This window comes from Microcaecilia unicolor, chromosome 4, assembly GCF_901765095.1.
Source record: "Microcaecilia unicolor chromosome 4, aMicUni1.1, whole genome shotgun sequence".
NCBI classification, from domain to species: domain Eukaryota; kingdom Metazoa; phylum Chordata; class Amphibia; order Gymnophiona; family Siphonopidae; genus Microcaecilia; species Microcaecilia unicolor.
Window position 1 is genome coordinate 70,369,257 of NC_044034.1, and position 24,109 is coordinate 70,393,365.

A 24,109-nucleotide genomic window follows, 5' to 3' on the forward strand; every position below is an offset into this window, starting at 1 on the left:
GAGTGAGACATGTGTGCAGTCAATGGCGCCTATGACCGAGGGGAAGTGAACTACGGCGTAGAAGTCAGCCATGTTGTTCTATAGGGCCTGGGGGGGAAAAGGTGATGTACTCAGAGGTGTGGGTAAGGAGGGCATCAAGGAACTGGGTGAGGCAGTTAGAAATGGAAGGCTGGCTGAGACCCGTGTTCACAGCTAGAACAGCTTGGAAACTCCCAGTGGCCAGAAAAGAGAGAGAAGCTGTGATCTTTAGGTGCACAGGGATGGGGTTGTTCCTACGGGTCCTGGGCTGCAGGACGGGTTGGAGCTGGTCACAAAGGTGCTGAATGGCAGCCCTATCAAAGCGGTACCTAGTGAGACACTGCAGGTCAGTAAGGTCTAGGAAACTGCTACAGGGCCTGAAAACTCTGGGGCGTGCGTACCTCCTGCGGTGCCTCCCCTCTTCCTCCAATATGTAAACCACCTGTGCATTTTGTGTCTCTATTTCCCCACATTAGAGGTGCAATGCAGTGCCACCAGTGCTCACCTCTCCCTACCAACTTGGTGAAACACAGCAGCAACAAACAGAAGCTGACACTCACTCTCCCACCACCGACAAACAATGCGGTCACACATAGCAGAGCCACACTGCAAGCACTCTCTGACACAGTACAAACTCTCCTTCCACACGCTCTAGCCACTCACTCTCCAAGCAGTCTTCACAAACACGCTGCAGCAGTACACAGGACAAAGAGACAAACAGACTACAAACAGGTAAGGGAATGAAATATGAATTTGGGGACAGTGACTGGAGAGGGATAGGGGGAGGGGATGGGGGAGATAGAGGAAGGAGTAGTGGTGTCTGGGTTTGGGGGCTAGAAGGGGTAGGGAAGCTGAAAAGGTAAAACACAAATGAGGCAGGTGAGGGTGAAAGCGTTCCCACTACAGCACACAGACAAAGGTAACAGGTACTCAACAAACTGTCAGCTTTCTCTGCAAACAACGATTCAGCTTTCTCTCCCAACAACGCTCTCGCCACTCTCCAACTGCACAAAATTGCTAATTGGTCTAAAGACGATGTCCCCCTTACTCAGGTCGCTTTTATTTCAGTTCTAATTAAGAACGCTCATGTTCCGACCCATGCAAAACCATTTCGCAAGCCGTTATACGCTGGAGGCGCACATCACGTAACACCGCCCATAACACGCCCCCTGTGGGGACGACCATAGATGGGCGTCCTCGCGTTGAGGACGCCCTTACGGCCCGGTTTTGATTATTGCATTTGGGCGATCTTCTTTCACGGGGACGCCCATGTGCCTTTTGTGTCACTTTTTGGATGCCCTATTCTTTCGAAAATGAGTCAGAGAGTGTCTTAGTAGTTGAGGGGGAAGAATTAAGTGTCCTGTTCTGGTACAAGTTTCGTTGTGTTGCAGGGTTCGGGTGTTTAGGTTGGATCGTTGTGGTAGGCCTTCTTGAACAGATTGGTCTTTAATGATTTCCGGAAGGTTGTTAGGTCATGCATTGTTTTCGTGATGTTTGGTAGTGCATTCCATATTTGTGTGCTTATATAGGAGAAGCTGGATGCATATGTTGATTTGTATTTTAGTCCTTTGCAGCTTGGGTAGAGGAGATTTAGGAATGTGTGTGCTGACCTGTTTGTGTTTCTGGTTGGTAAGTCTATGAGGTCTGCCATATAGATCGGGCTTTGCCGTGAATAATTTTGTGAACCAGGGTATTGATTTAAAGTGAAGATTTAAAGATCTAATTCTAATTATAAGTATCAAAAGTTTTAAAATATTTTTATGATTGCAAAGAGATTAAATTTTCACCACAGGAACGATTAGGAAGTGGATGTGTAAGTTTTACTGGTACTGAGCAGTTGATACAGCAAGAGGCACCGCTGAGGTCTGTGGTAGAATTTCTTTGTGGTAGAGGTTGGTATGTTCTGACATATTTAAAGACCTCTAAAGAATTTTTTCATGCTTTATTGGTAAGAAATAATTGAAAACATGTCTTTTTCACAGGATTTTGAAGCCACTGAACAAGTCAAGTAAATAATACAGGATGACAGTAATATTGGAAAGTTACTGGAGTACATGAAGGATGTCGTTGTGTTCAAATGTTATGTTTTGTTTTTGTTTCAATAAATATTTATTCAGAAAATATGTACAATAGCCCCCCCCCCCCATCATAGAGCATGAAAAAAAAAACAAAGGAAGATGTACATTACCCAAATAGAAACAACATTTGTATCCTTTCAGTAACTAGACCAGTACAACTCCAACCAACCCCTTTTTTGTGTTTTGTTTTATGATGTTTTTAGATGTAATCTGCCTAGGCCAGAGATGCAGGATTTCAGGAATTCAGGCCTCAAAGGCCAGGTTTTCAGGATATACCTAATGAATATGCATGAAATGGATTTGCATACATTGAAGATAGATCTGCATGACACTCTCTCATCCATATTCATTAAACCGGATCAAAAAATGAGAACCCTCTATTTCAATCTAGTTACTAGGGTCTATAAATCCTTATAGAAGTAACTACATATATTCTTATTATAGAATCTTTATTAATACCAATAACAAAATTTCTAAACCTTATATTAATAAACCAGGTTCTTCTTGCCCAAAAATTCTCACACACACTCTCTTTCTCTCAAACCCTTTCACACTCACTCAACCAGTCCAATTAAAATATAATTTTACTGTTTCCTTCGAAGAGATACAGTGAAAACATTTGCATATAACAGCTCATAGCACAGAAAAATACATGCCTATAAGTTATGCGTGGGCACTTATGCCAGCCACAGAGTCTAAATTCCAGTGATATATATGTAACTTCCAGTATTTTCCAACTTATGCAAGTGTGGGTCCTACCTATCTTCTGCTCAGACTCTGCCTATTTTTACACCTACCTGTAAAATTTGTGCTATATATGTGCATATTTACAGAATAACACTTCAAGCAGCATTTTGGCACTTTTTGCATATATGAGTGCCAAAATTCCACACAAGCGCTATTCTGTAAATACTGTAAGTTATCCGCATATTACCAGAACTTAGGAACACACATTTACCCTAGCTCTATGGCTGGTGTAAGTGCTCATGCCTAACTTATACGTGCATATTTTTACTATTATGCTAGTGTTCAATACAAGAAAATAGGCGCCTATGCTTCTTTATAGAATAAACTCATATCACATGCCCTCTGGGCACCTATTTATAGGCACCCTGTTATAAAATTTTGGGGGAGTAATTTTATAAATGGGTGTCTATAAATAGGTGCCCAGAGGTACCCAGCATCTAAATGATGCTGGGTACCTCTGGGCACCTAGCATCATTTAGATGCTGGGTATGCGCATAAAAGGCCTGAATTCTGATACATATTGTGATAAGGCTACATCCCAGATGTATAAAATGAAGCAGCAAAACCCTACCTCTGGGCACCTAGCATCATTTAGATGCTGGGTATGCGCATAAAAGGCCTGAATTCTGATACATATTGTGATAAGGCTACATCCCAGATGTATAAAATGAAGCAGCAAAACCCTAAACTACATCTCCCAGAATGCATTTCTAGTCCCAACAGGGGATAGGCAAGCTGGCCATATACCTACTCTGACCACAAGAGGGAGGGAGAATGAAGGAGCCCAGTATATCATGCAGCCCACCTGTAATAGAGGGGGGTGTGGTGAGAAGCAGGATGAGGATTGGATGGAAGAGGGGGATTAATCAGGCTGAGCAGGGAGAAGAAACCGGAATGAAATGGGAGCCTGAGAGCCCTGAGGAGTGCAGTAACTGAAGGTTTGAACATCTACCTTGGTTGGAAGTTATTTTGATTTAAACCCTGCTTGAATAGAGAAGCGGGTGAGAACTGTTTGCTTTGGGGAAACCTTGACTGTTGGGAGGTGGCTGGAAGAATTACCCAACCGGGTTCCCCAAGCTTAAACCTGATTAGTTTGGAGAGACTGTGGACATTGGAAAGGCTTCTTTAGGAAGGGGAAGCCAGATGCTTAATGTTTGCTGCTTGAGAGGGGAAGCCAAATGCCTAATGTGTGCCACTTGATTGGGTGTGCCTGGGGCCTGGGAGAGAAGGTCTTAAGGCATGAGGGCCAGGAGGAGCCTCTCAAAACCAGGACGGTCCTAAATGCCCTGATGTTATAAGGCTGTTGGGCTTGATAACTGGCTAAGTAGGGGGAGCCGTGTCCTAAAAGACTGAGCACACATTAACTGAAGTGTTTGTCATGAACTTGGAAAATAAAAAAATATTTTAAAGTCTCAACTGCTGACATTTTGTGGGGTTCTGGCTATTCGGGGGGAGGAGGCTGCCTTCCCCCACATACTGGCACAGCGGGCTCATTTACAATATGGATTCAGCGCTGCGTGCGTCTGATAGCGCTACACAAATGCTAATAATAATAATAATAATGTAAATGCTAAAATTCTGGCTACGTCCTATTCTAGGAAAAGGTGCCTACATGCTATGGTGAGTACTTTGAAGTTGGGAATACATATGGGTGGAGTTTGGGTAGAGCAGGGGCAGGACATTTTAGGTGCGAGCATTTATACTAGCTCTATGACTGGCACAAGTACTTGCACATAAATTATATGCACATATCTAACCTGTTATGCTAGTATTCTATAAAGGAAAATAGGCACTTACTTTCCTTTACAGAATAGATGCCACACACCTAACTATAAGTGCACTTTCATAGAATTGTCCTCCACAAGGGCATCTTTTTTAGACACAAACAATGCACCTATTTGAAACCTATTCTTTAAAGAAACGTATACGCCTACTTTTCTTTATAGAATACAATTGTAACATGTCAAATACACACCTATATTTTAGGCACGAGTACTTACACTAGCCATACAACTGGTGTAATGAGGGCACCTAGATTGTGAAGGAACATGCATAGATTATATTATTTTATAATCTATGTTTGTAAATATGCGCCTGCCCATGCTCTGCCCAAACTCCCCACATGTGAACAATGCACCATTAATTATTGGCATGTACTTATAAAACAATGTGTACTCGAAAACTATATCTTGCTAGTAAGGTTCCTGCTGCTTAAATCCAGGTGGTTCCTCATAGAATTATCCCTTTCGTACCTAACTTACTTCACTCAATCTGCTCCTGCCCTCTTTACAGACATAGAAATCAGATCTAGGATTCAATTTCAAATGGCTTTCAGCCTGTACGTCTTTTTGAACTCAAGCTAGGATAGAGCAATTAGCCAATGGGTGCTATAATAGCTGTCTATATTTAGGTGTTCAAAAACTGAACACCCAATTTAAGCAACTTAAATTTAGAAAGCTTTTCAGCCAAAAATCTAGTCCATGTAGAGGGGCACAATCGAATGGGGACGACCATCTCTAAGGGCGCCCATCTCTAAGGACGTCCCGGGAAAGGGGCGGGGAAACCACTATTATCGAAACAAGATGGGCGTCCATCTTTCGTTTCGATAATATGGTCGGGGATGCCCAAATCTCAACATTTAGGTCGACCTTAGAGATGGTCGTCCCCGGTTTTCGGCGATAATGGAAACCAAGGACGCCCATATAAAAAATGACCAACTCCAAGGCATTTGGTTGTGGGAGGAGCCAGCATTCGTAGTGCACTGGTCCCCCTGACATGCCAAGGCACCAACCGGTCACCCTAGGGGGCACTGCAGTGGACTTCAGAAATTGCTCCCAGGTGCATAGCTCCCTTACCTTGGGTGCTGAGCCCCCCAACCCCCCCCAAACCCACTCCACACAACTGTACACCACTACCATAGCCCTAAAGGGTGAAGGGGGGCACCTGCATGTGGGTACAGTGGTGGGTTTTGAAGGGCTCACATTTACCAGTACAAGTGTAACAGGTAGGGGGGATGGGCCTGGGTCCACCTGCCTGAAGTGCACTGCACCCACTAAAACTGCTCCAGGGACCTGCATACTGCTATCAGGGAGCTGGGTATGACATTTGAGGCTGGCAAAAAAAAAAATTAAGTTTTTTTTTAGGGTGGGAGGGGGTTAGTGACCACTGGGGGAGTAAGGGGAGGTCATCCCCGATTCCCTCCGGTGGTCATCTGGTCAGTTTGAGCACCTTTTTGAGGCTTGGTCGTGAAAAAAATGGACGAAGTAAAGTCGACCAAATGCTAGTCAGGGACGCCCTTCTTTTTTCCATTATCGGCCGAGGACGCCCATGTGTTAAGCACGCCTCAGCCCCACCTTCGCTACACCTCCGACACGCCCAGTTGAGAACGCCCAAGGTCAGCTTTCAATTATGCCGATTTGGGTGACCCTGAGAGGACGCCCATCTCCCGATTTGTGTCGGAAGATGGGCACCCTTCTCTTTCAAAAATGCCCCTGTAAGGGGTCCTTTTACTAAGGTGTGCTAAATGATAAGACGCCAATAGGAATATAATGGGCGTCTTTAACATGCTAAATCCATTAGTGCACCTCAGTAAAAAGACCCCTAAATCTGGCTGAAAATCAAACTGACTTAGCTGGCCCAACTTTGACCAAATAAATTAGGCCGTCAGGATTTTTTTTAATTGGCCTGAAAATGGGGAAAACCCCTTTAGTACATCTAGTTCTATGGGATATACAATCGATACTTTGCAGCTTTAACTATTTTATAAGTATGTAACACATAAAACTTTACCTGTCTTATTTTAAGATTTGTTTCCCCATCAAGATTAGATGTTTCAATATAACACAATGCCTGTGGCTCACTAGAAATACACAACAAAAATATCAGTTATTAAAAGTTTACATTTTGAAGGTTTAGAAATCAGATTTCAACTAGCTTAACTACTCACTATCACCATTCCAATATATTATATACTCTCAAGGACTGGTTCTTAAGTAAATCTTGTTATATTTTGCTTTGAAAAATCCAGTCCAACTGTATATCATCATGTAGCCTGAAAATATAAGTGAGGTTAATACAAATATTGATCCAGCCTGAAGAAAATAAAGAGAAAAAAATTGCATAAAGGCAAAAAATACAGAAAATGACTTCAAAGTGAATGAAGACCATATCTTAGTATTTGAATATAGTAACAGTGACAATGTAAATGACAGCAGATAAAATCTTGCACAGTCCATCTAGTCTGCTCGTCAAGGTGGCCAGAGCCACACCCACCACTCTATGTAGATTACACTCCTTTATGATTAAACACTAGCATCACAAACGGGGCAATTGTTAATTCCCCACAATGCCAACCACAGAAAGGCGGTTATATATGATGCAATCTTTGAAGAATGATTTTGTATTTTCACTGCAGCATAGTCTCAATTTTATTTATTTAATAGGATTTATTTACCGCCTTTTTAAGAATTCACTCAAAGCAGTGTACAGTAAGAATAAATCAAATATAAGCAATAGACAATTACAGCAGTAAAAATATTCAAATAAAACAAAATGTGCCATAGTACACACAATGTCAACACAGTACATAATAGAGCATTTTAATAGACAGCGTAGGGTATAAACAAAGAAGGAGAATATAGATAGGTAAAAGAGTAAGAGGAGTTGAAAATAAGGTGACTAATTTAAATAAGGTTGCACATGAGGTCAGAGAGAAGATAAAATGTTAGCTCAGATAGGGTAGAAGTGGAAAAACATGTCCTGCTGCAGTATGAGCAGCCCGTGTCACTCCTAGAGTGTGGGGGCTATTCCTGAGAAGGCTCACGTGCGGGAATCACGTGATTAAACCAGTGATGTAGCCACCTTGAGGGCCTGGGCCCTCCCCCCACTTTGGGCTCAGGCCCCCTCCAAAATAGCAGCTCCTCCCCTTACCCCACCGTACAGGTGCTGCATCAATCTCTGCTTCTTCTGTTCCCCCCCCCCCCCCACCATGCATATCTGGTGTCTCTCTCTGCCCCCATCCCTCCAGCAGTCCATCCTCCAGTCATGGCATGAGACTGGCAGAGGCAGTGAAGCAGACTGCCTGCAGCCAGTCCTATCCGGGCTTTTCTCGTCATGTCCGCCCAAAGGAGGTTATATTATAGGAGGGGGACGCGACAGAGGTTAGACCCCACAGGCAGTCTGTTTCACTGCCTCTGCCAGGGCCGTGCCAACCCAGTAAGTGGGGTAAGCACCGCAGGGGGGCGCCTGCCTTCAAGGGCACCTGCTACCAACAAAAAGAACGAAAACGTAGATGCAGCCGCAACTAGGTTTGGTTTGAGTGTATGCAGAACGACGGCTGCACGGGAAGGGGAAACATAGACTAACCTAAGTGGCTTCAACGTTTTGATGTCATGCCACCCCCTGTTCTCAATCAAACTTCCTTGGAATCTCCCATCTGCTTTGAGTCTTTAGCGGTGAATTAGAAGCCATCGGACAGCTGCCAATGAGAAGGCGGCTTTTGTCTAGGGGCAGGACTGACTGCGAAAGGCAGTCAGGGAGACTGTTGTTAGCTGAAGCAGCATGGAGGGAGCGGTGGATAGTGTCGCACGCTTCTATAAAGAGCTGCCCAAAGTGGTGAGAGGCTTGGTGTTTGCTGTTTCATGGTTCTTTAGCAGATTTTAGATTAACTTTCACAAGTCTTTGGTATCGCACTTGGAAAGGAAGTCAGTTAAACTGGAGGTTTTGCTTTCTACAGTGTTACGTTTTGTGGAACTAGTTTAGTATAAGGAGCTGCTTTTTGTGCCACCCCCTCCACCCCCCCCCCCGGCCAAATTCGGACTCCGGCGTCATGCGTAGTCTTTAACTTGGTGATTGGGGTATTTGACCCAGTGTATCCTTTTGTATAATGGACTCCTATGTGCAATGCTTCTCTGGCATTTTTCTGTACCCCCCCTGCAAAGTAACATGTCGGAGTCCATATAGTTCACTTTTCTTTAGTGTACAAATTATTACTGATTTAAATGTTGAATAAAAACATGGTAAAAAAAAAGTGCATGCACACAGAATGGTGAAAGAGAACAGAAGCTGGTTCTAAAATATATATTCTACAAGCACTCATGCTTCCATACATAGCTAGCAGCTGAGACTTATGCTTAAACTGGATTCTTTTGGAAATTACATTTTGAGATCTCAAAAAACTAAAGAGCACTTCTCTGAAATATGTGTACAGTATGTAACTATGTAAACATAGGTAATGAGCTGACATGATGTAGCCACATGGACATCTCTGCACAATATATAGAATCCTGGGGCTTGTGGCTACTAGGAAGAGTGCCTATCTTTATTTGGCACTCTGGAACACACTTCCTTTGATATGGAGGAGTAGCCTAGTGGTTAGAGCATTAAGCTTGACAGCCAGAGGTAGCCAGTTCAAATCCAACTGCTGCTCCTTGTGATGTTGGGCAAGTCACTTAACCCTCCATTGCCTCAGGTACCAACTAGACTGTCAGCCCTCCTGGGACAGGGAAATACCCAGTGAACCTGGATGTAACTCACCTTGAGCTACAACTGAAAAGGTGTGAGCAAAATCCAAATAAATAAGGAAAAATCACTGAAACAATTTAAATAGATATTGAAGGCACATTATTTTACTCTTGCTTTTGGTGTGTCTCTCCCTGAGGGTTGATGGAGGTCAAGCCCTGGGTAACAGTGAGACTGTTGTTTACTGTTGCTATCTGTATGATTGCTTTGTTCTGTTTGTTTCTTTCCTATGTGAACATTGTAGTTCCTTTTATATGTTGTGTTTTATTGTTTTTTATTATTGTACACCGCTGTGATCTTTCTGTGGTAGAAAGCCTAGCGGTATAGCAAATTTAATAAACTGTACCTGTAACTGCTGTATATTAAAGTGGATTTTAGAAAGGACATGTAAACTGGAGTTGAGATGTCTAGGTTGAGATATTTAAAGTTCCACTAGTATTTTAGAACAGGATCTGCTGATGTAGAGTCTGTTCTGAAATACATTGAGAAATGGATGTTTGAGCTGGTTACATGTGGTGGGGGCATCCATTTTATAACAATAAAAGTTTACAAAATCAAAGGGATTAATATTGCCATTTTAGAAGCACATAAGTGTATTTTTCTTAAAGCTGTCAAAAAGTGCAATATCCCTTTCAAGTTTCACTTTCAGGGGGTAACATACTGTGGCTGCTGTGTTAGTCAATTTTAAAGGTAATAAATAGGCAATCCCACAAAGATGCACTCCATCTTTCAACTCCTATTTCCTTTGCATCTTGTGCCACACGGGGGGGAGGGGGCCCCAACTGATAGTCTGCAGGGGGGCACCAGAGACCCTAGGCACGGTCCTGGCCTCTGCCAGTCACACACCAGGACTGGAGAACTGCCAGGGGTGGGCAGGAACAGAGAGACACCAGACCTGCATGGGTGGAGGGGTACACGAGCAAGCAGCAGCAGTGATAGATGCTGGACCCGCATGGGGGGGGGAAGAGCAGAGAGAGACACTGGACCCACATGGGGGGATGGAGCTCAGAGAGGAAATGCATCCTCCCCCAGATGGACTGCTGCCTACACCCCTGGATTAAACCAACAATCCAACAATGTACTTAACTATCAACATTTCATTCGCTAATTTTAACCTTAAGTCATCTTTCTCTCCCCAACTGCGATACATATCATCCACACTAACAACATATGTTAGGAATGTGATATAAAATATGCATACTTGATCCTGATTCGTCTTTGCCATTTTTGGGATACAAACTAGAGCCTTACTTCTCAACTACTGGAGTTGCCATCGAAGCCCACTCCAGCCCATTCAGATATGTGTTGCCATATTCAGGATACAAAGCATAGAAGTCTGCCCGCATTGGCCTTACTTCCCAACTACTGAAGTTGCTGTCTAAGCACTGCAAAGCTTTGGTTTGATTCCATTCTCTTTCTAAATTTTTTAATTCCATCATTGTTTTTGTCTCTACCATCGCCACCAAAAGAGCATTCCAGACTCTAATACCCCTCCTTTTCTCTCTGGAGTATACATAGAGGGGCATAATCGAACGTGAACGCCCATCTCCATGGGCGTTTATCTCCGAGGACGGGTCCGCGAAGGAGCGGGCCAGACCGTATTTTCGAAAAAGATGGGTGTCCATCTTTTGTTTTGATAATACGGTTTGTGCCGGGCAAATGCATCGGATTTGGGCAGATTTGAGCTGGGCGGTATCGGTTTTCAGCGATAATGGAAACCGAAGGCGCCCAGCTCAAAAACGAACAAATCCAAGGCATTTGGTTGTGGGAGGGGCCAGGATTCATAGTGCACTGGTCCCCCTCACATGCCAGGACACCAACCAGGCACCCTAGGGGGCACTTGTAACAATTAAAAAAAATACCTTCCAAGTCCATAGCTCCCTTACCTTGGGTGCTGAGCCCCCCAAATCCCCCCCAAAACCCACTGCCCACAACTCTACACCATTACCATAGCACTTACGGGTGAGGGTGGCATCTAGATGTGGGTACAGTGGGTTTTGGGAGCGGTTTGGAGCGCTCCCATTTAGCAGCACAAGTGTAGCAGGTAGGGGGGGATGGGCCTGGGTCCACCTGCCTGAAGTCCACTGCACCCACTAACAACTGCCTCAGGGATCTGCATACTGCTATGATGGAGCTGGGTATGACATTTGAGGTTGGCATACAGGCTGGAAAAAAAAGTTTTTAAAGTTCTTTTTTTTTTGGTGGGAGGGGGTTAGTGACCACTGGGGGAGTCAGGGGAGGTCATCCTCGATTCCTTCTGGTGGTCATGTGGGCAGTTGGGGCACTTTTTGGGGACTTGTTCGTGAAAAAAAAGGGTCCAAAAAAAGTGACCCAAATTCTCGCTTCTGGCGCCCTTCTTTTTTCCATTATCGGCTGAGTGCGCCCATCTCTCCTCGGCCGATAAACACACCCCAGTCCCGCCTTCACCATGCCTCCAACATGCCCCCGTCAACTTTGTCCATTCCAGCGACAGACTGCAGTTGGAGGCGCCCAAAATCGGCTTTCGATTATACCGATTTGGGCGCCCATGAGAGAAAGGCGCCCATCTCCCGATTTGGGTCGAAATATGGGCGTCTTTCTCTTTCGAAAATAAGCTGGATAGTCAGATCATCAGGTCTCATACGTTTTTTGGCACAAATTTCATACCATTTTGGCTATATTCCTCTGAACAAGGAATATCTGTTTAACAATAAAATCTATTTAAATGAATTAAAATGTTTGAAAGTGAATTTGAAAATGAAGCTCAAGAGGGAAAAAATAAGTTTCAAAACTACTTACTTTCATATATTTCAATAAAATCACAAAATACTCCTCTCCCATGTTTAAGCTCTCCCTACGTACATTTCTGGAAAGAGACCTCAGTAGTCCCAAAAGCTTACATCTTAAAATATGTGTTACTTTAACACAATTTTCCCATCTATCCACTTAATCGGTTTTCATCAAAATAATGGTTTTGGTGGGCTATCATGTTAGTTTCTTTAAACGTGGTTTAAAAAATTGAAATATCCCAATCCCTTTACAAGAATGGGGCACCTCAAATCAGGGGCATAGCCACGGGTGGGCCTGGATGGGCCTAGGCCCACCCAGTTTGGGTTCAGGCCCACCCAGCAGTGGAGCGGAGGGAGCAGGCAGCGCTGATCCTGCATCTGCCTCCTCTCTGACGGCAGCGCTTCCCAGACGCTGCCTACCGCCGCCACGATCTACCTCCTCCCTCTGTCTCACTCTCAACAGCAGCGGTAGCGATTCAAACACGCTGCCTCCTGCTTCTAACCCGGAAGCGTCTCCTCTGCAGAGAGAGGGCGGGCAGGTGGAATGGGAGGGAAAGATGCATGGGGGTGAAGGAGAATCGCTGGACACATGGATGGGAGTGGGAGGGGAGAGAGGAGAGTCACGGGATGGATGGATGGAGGTGGGGGTCAGGGGAGAGAGGAGAATTGCTGGGGATGATGGATGGATGGAGGTGGGGGGCAGGGGAGTGAGGAGAATTGCTGGTGATGGATGGATGGATGGAGGTGGGGGGCAGGGGAGATAGGAGAATTGCTGGGGATGGATGGAAGGAGGTGGGGGGGCAGGGGAGCGAGGAGAATTGCTGGGGATGATGGATGGATGGATGGAGGTGGGGGGCAAGGGAGAGAGGAGAATTTCTGGGGATGGATGGATGGATGGAGGTGGGGTCAGGGGAGAGAGGAGAATTGCTAGGGATGATGGATGGATGGAGGTGGGGGGCAGGGGAGAGAGGAGAATTGCTGGGGGTGGATGGATGGAGGTGGGGGGCAGGGGAGAGAGGAGAATTGCTGGGGATGGATGGATGGAGGTGGGGGGGCAGGGGAGAGAGGAGAATTTCTGGGGATGGATGGATGGAGGGGGCTGGGGCAAGAACAGAATTGCTGGGGATGGATGGATAGGGGCAGGGGAGAGAAGAGAATTGCTGGGTATGGATGGATGGAGGGGAGAGGAGAGTTGCTGGACATGGGTGGATGGAGGGGAGGGAAGAGGAGAGAGGAAGGTTGCTGGACATGGGTGGATGGAGGGAAGGGCAGGAGACAGGAGGATGCTGGATATGGATGGAGGAGAGGGAAGGGAGAGAGAAGAAATGCTGGACATGGATGGAGGGGAGGGAAGAGTGAAGAAGGAGATGAGATGAGGGGAAAGGAAGAGAGGAGAAAATTGCACATGGATGAAGAAAATAGGCAGAAGCTGGATCCACTGGACAGTCAAGTCTGCGGAGGACCCAGAGCAAGAAATGAAGAAGAAAGGCGGAAAGTAAAGAAATAAATGGAAAGGAAGCCCTGGAAACGGAGTAAAGAGGACAGATAGCAGCAGAATCAGATACTGGGCCAGTATGATCAGAAAAACAAAGTTACCAGACAGCAAAGGAAGAAAAAAATAATGTTATTTTCATTATAATGATTGGAACATGTCCACTTTGAGAATCAGGTGCTCAACATTAAAAGTTTATATTTATTTATTTACTTATTTATGGCATTTTATCCCACATTAAACATGAATTAGATTGGAACCTGGGATCATTTAATGGTTTTTTTTTTCCTGGAGAGAGTAATGCATTGCCTCCCCCCCCCCCCCCCCAGGCTCTCTCCCCGGTTATAGCCAGCTCTGCAATTTTGAGGGGAGGTGCATAGGTGGACGGGGAGGGGGGGGGGGGGGCGCAGAGGTGGACCGGGGAGAGAGCCTGTTGTTAAACATTTACCAGCACACCACTGTCTAGTGCCCACCCATCCAACCTGTTGGCCAACCCAAAAATTGACTTCTGGCTACGCCACTGCCTCAAATCAGTAATCTACCACTCATTTTATTTTACCTAAGAGCTACCCACGAAAGTCACTGCAAAGTTATGATGCAAATAAGTAGCAACATAACAATCACTATCAGATTTTAAAACACAAATAAAAAGCAAAAAGGTTACTCGCAAAAATGTTATATCCTGATTTGGAAATTTGAACTGTGTATTACAACTAAATTACAATTTAAAAGCTGAAAGTTTAAGATTTGCATTTTTACACAAAATACCTATTTCTGTGAGAAAAATGCTTTAAAAAATAAATATCGAAAGAGATTTGTCATTTTATGGTTGTCTTGCTCTGTGATCACTCATAAGGAAATGCTGTTTGATTAAACCTATCTGACGTGAAAAGAATGTTAAGTTATTTTATTCCTTAGACAGCAATGATTATTATATTGCCATTACTAAAAGAAGATAAACCCTCAGTTCAGCAAATCCTTCATTCAACACACACTCAATATATCTAACCTGGAAGATAAAATGATCATGTCTGCTGGAAGATGCTGCCCATTGCTGACCTTCACAATGTCTCCTACTGCCACCTATTGAATCAGTGGCAGGAATGCAGCAGAATGGAAGAAGAAAAAATGAACAGTTTGTCTATGTCTACTGAACATTACTTGTTAATACCCATTCCTTTTATACAGTTTAGTAAAGCACTGTGTTACAGAGGATAAGTGCCCTCCAAACTACCCCTGAGGATAGCTAATGTTAGCTACATGCATCAGTTTGTTTAGAAAAATATTCAGCAATGAAAGCTTGGTGGGGGGGGGGGGGGGGGGCAGGTTGCTCTTTTTGTTTGTTTTAATTACCAAAAAGTGACTCAGTGGGGAGAAATTCTGAAATTCAAAGATTTGTTAGGGTAACTACTGAAGTCTTTTGAGGATTATGTTTATGTTTACTACAAATCTTAATTTACGTCTCTTCATAAAAACATCATAGTAGTTTATAATCAAATATATTAGCCACAGTACTGTTATTTCAAACTTCAGACCTATTTTAAGCAAGGTGTATCATGTAACCAGAGTTCACAAATCTTTGATTAAATTTATGCCCACTTAATGGAAAAAAATGAACACTTTGAGCAAAGACTTAACAAATCCCAGGTGCCAGGTCGCCATGGTGCCTACAAATTGTACCCTGGTGCCTGGGATTTCTTGCTCCTATTTTTTTTTTCTGTGCTGCCGTAGAAAATACACTTCCTTCTTTGCCACTGTGATTCAGCTCACTAAAATCTTGAGCTACATGGTATAGAAAGTTTGCGCAGTTTCAAGTCTAGAGGGACTTAAATTCACAAGGCCAGCTTGAACTTCCTGAATCACGTTGCTCAAGCTTTCAATAAGCTGAATCACATTGGGAAAGTTGATACTATTTGCTATTTGTTCTGAAGATATATATATAAAGGGCAATTCTGTAACTGAACACTCACATTTATGTACCTCTTGAGCACATTAATGTATAGAATACTAGCACATATGAATGTAAGTAGACACTTCACTGTGAAAGTGCCATCCAGCAGTGCACCTAACGCTATTCTATAAGGATAAACATAAGTGGCATATTTGTGTAAATGTAAGGGGGCATACACATGGGCGGAGTATGGGTGGGGCTTCCAGTTATGCAAGTAACAGAAAACATAATTACTCACCTGTAGCAGGTGCTGTCCAAGGACAGCAGGACAATTATTCTCACATATGGGTGACATCAACGGACGGAGTCCAGTGCAGAGAATGCCCAGCAACTCTTCGAGAAGCTTTTGGAAGACTGCACCATGCATGTGCGCACACCTTCCCACCTACAACCACTGCACAAGACCAGACAATCTAATATAGAAAATAACAGAATTCAACTCCTAGGGGAGGTGGGCGAGTATGTGAAAATATGTGTCCTGCTGTCCTCAAAGAACACCTGCTACAGGTAAGTGATTACGTTTTCTTTTAAGTTACTTGCATAAGTGGGTGCCCCGCCCATACTTCACCCATATGTATGCCCCCTTTTTCTCCAAGGAAAAGCCGGACACAATAATCTCACACATGGGAATCCCTAGCTACCAGGCTGTTTGAAATAATAAAGGGGAAATCAAAGCCTGCAACAGACCAAGGCCAAAATACTTCTTTTTTTTTTTTTAAAGTGGAACAGAAAGAATAAATGGGCGTGGATCTAGGCCCTGAATAAATTATGAAGGACTGATTGATCATACTGGCTGTTGCATCAGGAGTCTTGCTCTAAATAAAAGTGAGATGTGAATATGTTGATAGATTAATGACATGACTCGCCAGAGTAATGGGCTTAAGTAAAAGAGATGCAGTCTGCTAGCCAGCTTTCACAATGTCCAGGAATGGAGTGAGCCCTTGTGCCGATCCAAAGATCAGCAGTAAGAAATCCCCACGCTTCAGCCACGGTGACCACCGTTCCCCAGCGGTTTAGCCCCTAGGTTCAGATGGCCAGCAGGACTAGGGACAAGAGCAGGACTCAGGAGATGACAGAGACAGACAACAAATCAGCAGAGGTCAGGTCCAGGCACAGAGTCAAGGTAGGCAGCAATCCAGTGAAGCCAGGTCCAGTCACAGAGTCAGGGTAGGCAGCAATCCAGCTAAGTCAAGTCCAGGCACAGAGTCAGGGCAGGCAGCAATCCAGCAAAGGTCAGGTCTAAGCACAGAGTCAGGGCAGGCAGCAATCCAGCATGGTCAGGTCTAAGCACAGAGTCGGGGCAGGCAGCAATTCAGCAAGGTCAAGTCTAGGCAGAGAGTCAAAACCAGGTAAAACAGGAGTAATCGCAACAGGAACGCACCAGATACCAGGAAGAAGTAGCTCAAGCAAAGAGAGGAGGGAAACTCCTAGTTTTAAAATGAAGGTGTCTGACGTCAGAGTAGGCGCGTTCAAGGTGAGGCATGCCCAAGCGTAGGCGCATCCAAAGTATAGGCACGCCCCAGCTTAGGCGTGTCAAAAATATGGACGGATACAACCGGAGCTGAAGAGAGAAGTGTATGTTAGGGAACCCCCCTGCCTCCACGTCTGATGTTCCAGGTACGTGACAGTACCCCCCTTTCACGGGCCTTTCTCCGGCCCGGGATGGCTTAACGGGGTACTGAGAATGGAAGTCCCGGAGCAAATCAGGGGCATTTACATTGGCATCTGGTTCCCAGGAATTGACCTCCGGTCCATAATGTTTCCAGGATATCAGATAATACAATTTGCCAGCACAACGTTTGGAATTCAGGATCTCTGCTACTTCAAATTCAGGGTCAGGAGCAGAGTCAAGAGTAGCAAGTCTTACAAGTTCATGATACCATCTAGAACGTAGGAAAAGTTTTAAAAGTGATACATGAAATGTATTATGTATCCTGGATCTGGGAGGCAGATGCAATCGATAAGTGAGGGTGCCGATCCGAGACTGGACTGTGAAAGGTCCAATAAATTTAGGAGTGATTTTATAAGAGGGAAGCCAAAGGCAAAGGTACTTGGTATTCAGGCAAACCTTTTGTCCAGCTTGGATGACGGGAGCTGGTCGTCGGTGTCGGTCAGCAAATCTCTTATGACGAGCTGACGCTTGATGAAGATGAGTCTGAATTTGCCTCCAGATATTCTTGATCTCTTGAATGGTTTGATGGACTGCTGGAAGTTGCAGGGTTCCCAAACTGAGCATAGGCATGTGCGGATGGCTCCCATAGACTACATAGAAAGGAAACATTCTAGAGGATTCGTGTAGGCTATTATTATCTGCAAATTCAGCCCAGGGAAGAAGGGCTGGCCAATTGTTTTATTTATTTGTAGAATTTGTATCCCACATTTTCCCACCAATTTGCATACGCAGAAAACTTTTAAGGGTTTGATTAGTTTGCTCCAGTCCATTGGTCTGGGGATGATATGCCGAAGAGTAATGTGTGGTGATTCCGAAAGTGGTGCAAAGGGTCCTCCAGAATCGGGAAGTAAATTGGGACCCCGGGTTGCTTATGATCCACTTAGGAAAACCATGGAAATGGAAGATGTCAAGAGTAAATGCTTGAGTCAATCTGGTTGCAGAGGGAAGAGATGGACACCAAATGAGGCATTTTGGAGAGGCAATCCACCACAACCCAAATCACGGTGTTACCATCGGAAACAGGCAAATCTGTGATGACATCCATGGCGATTTCCTGCCAAGGAGCATCAGGAATGGACAAGGGCTGCAGCAGACCCCAAGGTTTGGCCTGAGAGATCTTGTTTCAAGCACATGTGGCATAGGTAGTGATGAAATGTCACATGTCCTGAATAATCCGTGGCCATCAATAATAGCGTTGAGTAAGATGTAGGGTCTTATGGAAACCAGGATGCCCAGCCAAACATGATGAATGCCCCCATCACATCACAGCACAGCGAAGCCTGGCAGGAACTGGCGTGAATCTGGGAGGAATGGGGAGGCTAGCAGAGGCAACGATACATGCAGGGTCCAACATAGGCCGGGGTTCCTCAGCCTCCTCCAGAGGTTCAAAAGCTCTAGATAAAGCATCCACCTGGGTGTTCTTCTCCACAGGCTGGAATGTCAAGTGGAAATTAAAATGGGCAAACAAAGGGCTTGTCTACGATTTAGGTGCTTGGCATCTTGGAGATATAGAAGATTCTTATGGTTTGTGATGACTGTAAATGGGTGTTTGGCTCCTTCAAGGAGGTATCGCCATTCCTGCAAGGCACGTTTTAAGGCTAGATGCTCCCGATCTCCAATAGTATAATTACGTTCAGTTGGAGTAAATTTCTTGGAGAAAAAGAAGCACGGATGGAGTTTTCCGGTAGCATACACTTGAGACAAAATAGCTCTAGCCCCTAGAGATGAGGCATCCACCTCTACAATGAATGGTAGATGGACGTCCGGGCTGTGTAAAACTGGCGCAGAGAGAAATGCCTGCTTCAGTTGATCAAAAGCTTGAAGGGCTTCTGAGGTCCAGTCTTTAACATCCGCCCCCTTCTTGGTAAAAGCAGTAAGGGGAGCAGTGATGAGGGAATACTGGTGGATAAACTGTCTATAATAGTTGGCGAATCCCAAAAAGCTGCGTGGCTGCGGCCACTTCTGGATAGCCTGTAGCTTGTCAGGCATCTGAAGACCTGTTGCGGAAATGATTTACCCCAAAAAGGGAATAGATGTCTGGTGAAAACAACACTTTTCCAGCTTCACATATAGCTGATTATCCCTAAGATGTTGAAGTACTGCTCTAACATGGATGGGATGTTCTCGAAGGGATGAAGAAAAATAAGTATGTAGTCCAGGTATACAGAGGAATACAGGAAGTCCCGGAAAACATGGTTGATGAAGTCTTGGAAGAATGCAGGCGCATTGCACAGGCCAAAGGGCGTGACGCGATATTCATAATGCCAATCGTGAGTACTGAATGCCGTCTTCCACTCATCGCCGCTATGTATCCGGATCAAATTGTAAGCACCCCAGAGATCTAACTTGGTAAAAATAGTGGCACCTTGTAAACGATCGAATAACTCCGATATCAGGGGCAGCGGGTAATGATTCTTAATAGTGATGTCATTAAGGCCTTGATAGTCCATGCAAGGTTGGAGGGTTCCATCCTTTTTACTGACAAAGAAAAACCAAGGCCCCTGCTGGTTAAGTAGATGGTCAAATAAACCCCTTTTCAGGTTTTCTTGAATGTAATCTTTCATGGCCTGGGACTCATCCTATGAGTGTACAGTTGTCTACGTGGAGGCATCTTCCCCAGGAGTAGATCGATGGCACAGTCAAACTCCCTATGAGGTCGGAGTCGATTGGCTTCCTTCTTATCGAAGACATCAGCAAAGTCAATGTATTCAGGAGGCAGATAATATGCCTGGATGGCGCAGGGGAGCGTGGCATGATTGTCCAGGGTAGGCACGGGCTGAACAGACAGTTACGAAAACAGTGGTGACCCCACTTGGTAATATCACCGGTTCCCCAGTCAATGCTAGGTGAATACAGACGAAGCAAGGGAACCCCAGCACAACAGGATGAATGGCCTGAGGCAAGACCAGGAGCTGGATGAAGGGAAACTCCTAGTTTTAAAATGAAGGCGTCTGACGTCAGAGTAGGCGCTCAAGGTGTAGGCGTGCCCAAGCGTAGGCGTGTCAAAAATATGGATACATACAACCGGAACTGAAGAGAGAAGTGTATGTTAGGGAACCCCCCTGCCTCCACGTCTGATGTTCCAGGTACATGATACCAACTGCATAAGTGTGTTTACCAATGGCTACACCCATCAGTCAAAAGAAACAAAAGGCTTGCAGTCCAAAGTGTGCAGCACATTTTCACTGGGAATGGCATGCAGTTTTGGGAAAAATGTTGTTAGAACAATTGACTGGTTAAGATGGAACTATGCAATACCTTAGGAAGGAACCGAGGATGTGTCCGGAGCTCACTGATCCTGCAGGCTTTATTAACCATCACCAAGAATAAGGCTTTGCAGGTCAATAACTAAAGGTGGCAAGTATCAAGTGAGTCAATTGGAGCTTTCATCAGCTTGGTGAGAATGACATTGAGATCACATGACACCGTGGGAGACCTGACTGGGGTCTTGATCAGTAGCAAGCGGACAACTAGAGGATGTACAGAGATGGGTGTACCTTCCACACTCTGATAGTACGCACCAGTTGCACCAAGGTGAACCCTAAGAGATTTGGTTTTCAACCCAGACTCTGATAAGTGTAGAAGATACTCAAGAGTTTTTGTGTAAAACAGAAAAAAGGATCTAGATCCTTGCCCTCACAACAGACAGCAAACCTTTTCCACTTGAAGTTATATGACCGCTTAGAGGACTCCTTTCTGGAAGCAAGTAGGATATGGGAGACGTCCTCATGCAGCTGGAGACAATCAACTTGTAATGAGGGTCAAAAAACATTCTAGTCTCTTCAGGCTTCTGGAGGTCAACTCCAAAAGTAGAGGGAACTATATTTGCTCAGCCAATAGACAGCAATGAGGATCATGGTCCCTTTCTCCTGCTTGAGTTTCAGCAAGGATTTCCCTAAGAGAAGTATGGGAGGATTCAAATACAGACTTGTCCCTCTATGAAGGAGGAAGTCATCTGAGGCTAGCCTGCCATGTGATCATAAGTACATAACTATATAAGTACATAAGTATTGCCATACTGGGAAAGACCAAAGGTCCATCAAGCCCAGCATCCTGTTTCCAACAGTGGCCAATCCAGATCACAAATACCTGGCAAGATCCCCAAAAAGTACAAAACATTTTATACTGCTTATCCCAGAAATAGTGGATTTTCCACAAGTCCAATTTAATAATGGCCTATGGGCTTTTCCTTTAGGAAGCCATCCAAACCTTTTTTAAACTCTGCTAAGCTAACCGCCTTTACCACATTCTCTGGCAATGAATTCCAGAGTTTAATTACACATTGAGTGAAGAAACATTTGCTCCAATTCGTTTTAAATTTACTACTTTGTAGCTTCATCGCATCCTCCCTAGTCCTAGTATTTTTGGAAAGTGTAAACAGACGCTTCACATCTACCCGTTCAATTCCACTCATTATTCTTTAAACCTCTATCATATCTCCCCTCAGCCGTCTTTTCTCCAAGCTGAAGAGCACTAGCCACTTTAGCCTTTCCTCATAGGGAAGTCGTTCCATCCCATTTATTATTTTTGTCGCCCTTCTCTGCACCTTTTCTAATTCCAGTATATCTTTTTTGAGATGTGGCAACCAGAAATATTCGAGGTGCGGTCGCACCATGGAGCGATACAAAGGCATTATAATGTCCTCATTTTTGTTTTCCATTCCTTTCCTAATAATACCTAACATTCTATTTGCTTTCTTAGCCGCAGCAGCACACTGAGCAGAAGGTTTCAACGTATCATCAACGACAACACCTAGATCCCTTTCTTGGTCGATGACTCCTAACGTGGAACCTTGCATGACGTACCTATAATTCGGGTTCCTCTTTTCCACATGCATCACTTGGCATTTGCTCACATTAAACATCATCTGCCTTTTAGACGCCCAGTCTCCCAGTCTCGTAAGGTCCTCTTGTAATTTTTCACAATCCTCCCACGATTTAATGACTTTGAATAACTTTGTGTTGTCAGCAGTGGAGGAGTGGCCTAGTGATTAGTGTAGTGGACTTTGGTCTTGGGGAACTGGGTTCGATTCCCACTGCAGGCACAGGCAGCTCCTTGTGACTCTGGGCAAGTCACTTAACCCTCCATTGCCCCAGGTACAAATAAGTACCTGTATATAATATGTAAGCCGCATTGAACCTGCTATGAGTGGGAAAGCGCGGGGTACAAATGTAACAAAAAAAAATTTAATTACCTCGCTAGTTACTCCCATCTCTAGGTCATTTATAAATATGTTAAAAACAGCGGTCCCAGCACAGACCCCTGGGGAACCCCACTATCTACCCTTCTCCAATGAGAATACTGACCCAGACTGAAGCAGTACTGAGGGACTTTGTTGTTTAGATGAATGGCAATCCACCAAGGGCTTGCCACACTCTCGGAAGATCTTTGGCTACGCTTATGTTCAGGGACCACTTATGTGGTTGCATGACCCAACTCAGTCTGTCTTCCCCACAATTGTTCTTCCCCGCCAAGTAAGTGGCTTTGAGAACCGTCCTGTGGGAGATGGCCTATTGCCACATTCCAACCACTTCCTGACACAGGAAGTACAAACCTGTACCGCCCTGCTTGTTAACAGAATGCATAAGTGCAGACTTATGAGAACAATTTGGTTCAGTACCCAATCTCTGAAAGCCTTTAAAGCGTTCTATTTGGCCTGTAGCTCTAGGAAATTGATCTGGAGTAGTCTCTCCTAAGCAGACCACTGACCCTGGGTGTGCAGCCCATCCACATGAGCTCTCCAGCCCAGCCTGGATGCATCTGTCATTAGGTTGAGGAATTTGGAATGGGACTTCTTCAACTGCTGGGAAATAGCCACCAAGACAGAGACTTCTTGAAGGAAGGAGTGACAGTAATGACATCCACCAAGTTCTCATTGGCCTGGGACTATTGGGAAGCTAGATTGCACTGGGCTGATCTCAATTTGGGGCTGCCATAGGCATGACATGCATGGTTGAAAGTTCAACATTTGCCAAGCTGATACCTGCTGGCTCAGCCAACCTTGTAGTGGTACAGAGCTTCTATGAACTGGACCAGAAGTAAAGCTCTGCCCTGAGCCATCTGACAGGGCTTTTATGAACTCCAATCTCTGGGATAGGTTGAGTTTGGACGGAGTAATTGATGAGTAGCTCTGTACATTTATTTATTTATTTAAAAGATTACTATTCCACCTACAACTAGGTGGATCACAAATCAACATACACAATAAAAATAATAAAAACAAAAAACATTATCAGAACAAATCAGTACAACACTCAAAGAAAGCGTAAACACCAGCGCCATGCATGTTCAAACAAATATGTCTTCAGCAATTTACCAAACTGAAACCTACTGCTACACAATCTCAAGTATCCTGGTAATTTGTTTCAAATTTGTGGACCTGCTATCGAAAAAGCGGAGTTCCGAGTACAGGTATATCTCACAAGTTGCATTTTATTATTTGCCAGTAACTTCAAATTCTCAGACCGCAAAGATCTGGTGGGATGATACTCCTGGATCACATCTTTAAGGTACCAAGGAACACAATCAGAGTACAATGCCTGGTCGATCAAACATACCACTTTGTACTGTACTTGAGTGAACTGGCAACCAATGTAATGAGTGAAGGATCGGTGAAACATGTTCAAACTGAGATACACCCGCCAGCAATCGAGCAAAAGCATTCTGTATCACCTGCAATGCTTGTAGTTTAGATTTTGACAGACCCAAATACAATGCATTGCAGAAATCAATACGGGCAATCATTAAACTCTGTACCACAGGCCAGAAGTCATTCTTTGGTAATATAGGTCTTAACTTAGCCAACAAGTGAAGCTGATACAATGCTGACTTAATTATATGCAGTACTTGATCCTTCATAGACAA

At 44.5% G+C, this 24,109-nt stretch overlaps 1 protein-coding gene across 1 annotated transcript in view; it reads right to left on the reverse strand.

Annotated features, from left to right (window-relative positions):
• The window catches only part of ATP8A2 (ATPase phospholipid transporting 8A2), a 1,572,980-nt gene that overhangs the window by 1,459,245 nt on the left and 89,626 nt on the right, over positions 1 to 24,109 (reverse strand). Inside the window, exons 6-7 of the mRNA XM_030202396.1 lie at positions 14,632 to 14,705; positions 6,633 to 6,702 (exon numbers count right to left, since the gene is read on the reverse strand). Coding sequence (XP_030058256.1) covers positions 6,633 to 6,702; positions 14,632 to 14,705 — 144 coding nt within the window. The remainder of the gene's footprint in view (positions 1 to 6,632; positions 6,703 to 14,631; positions 14,706 to 24,109) is intronic.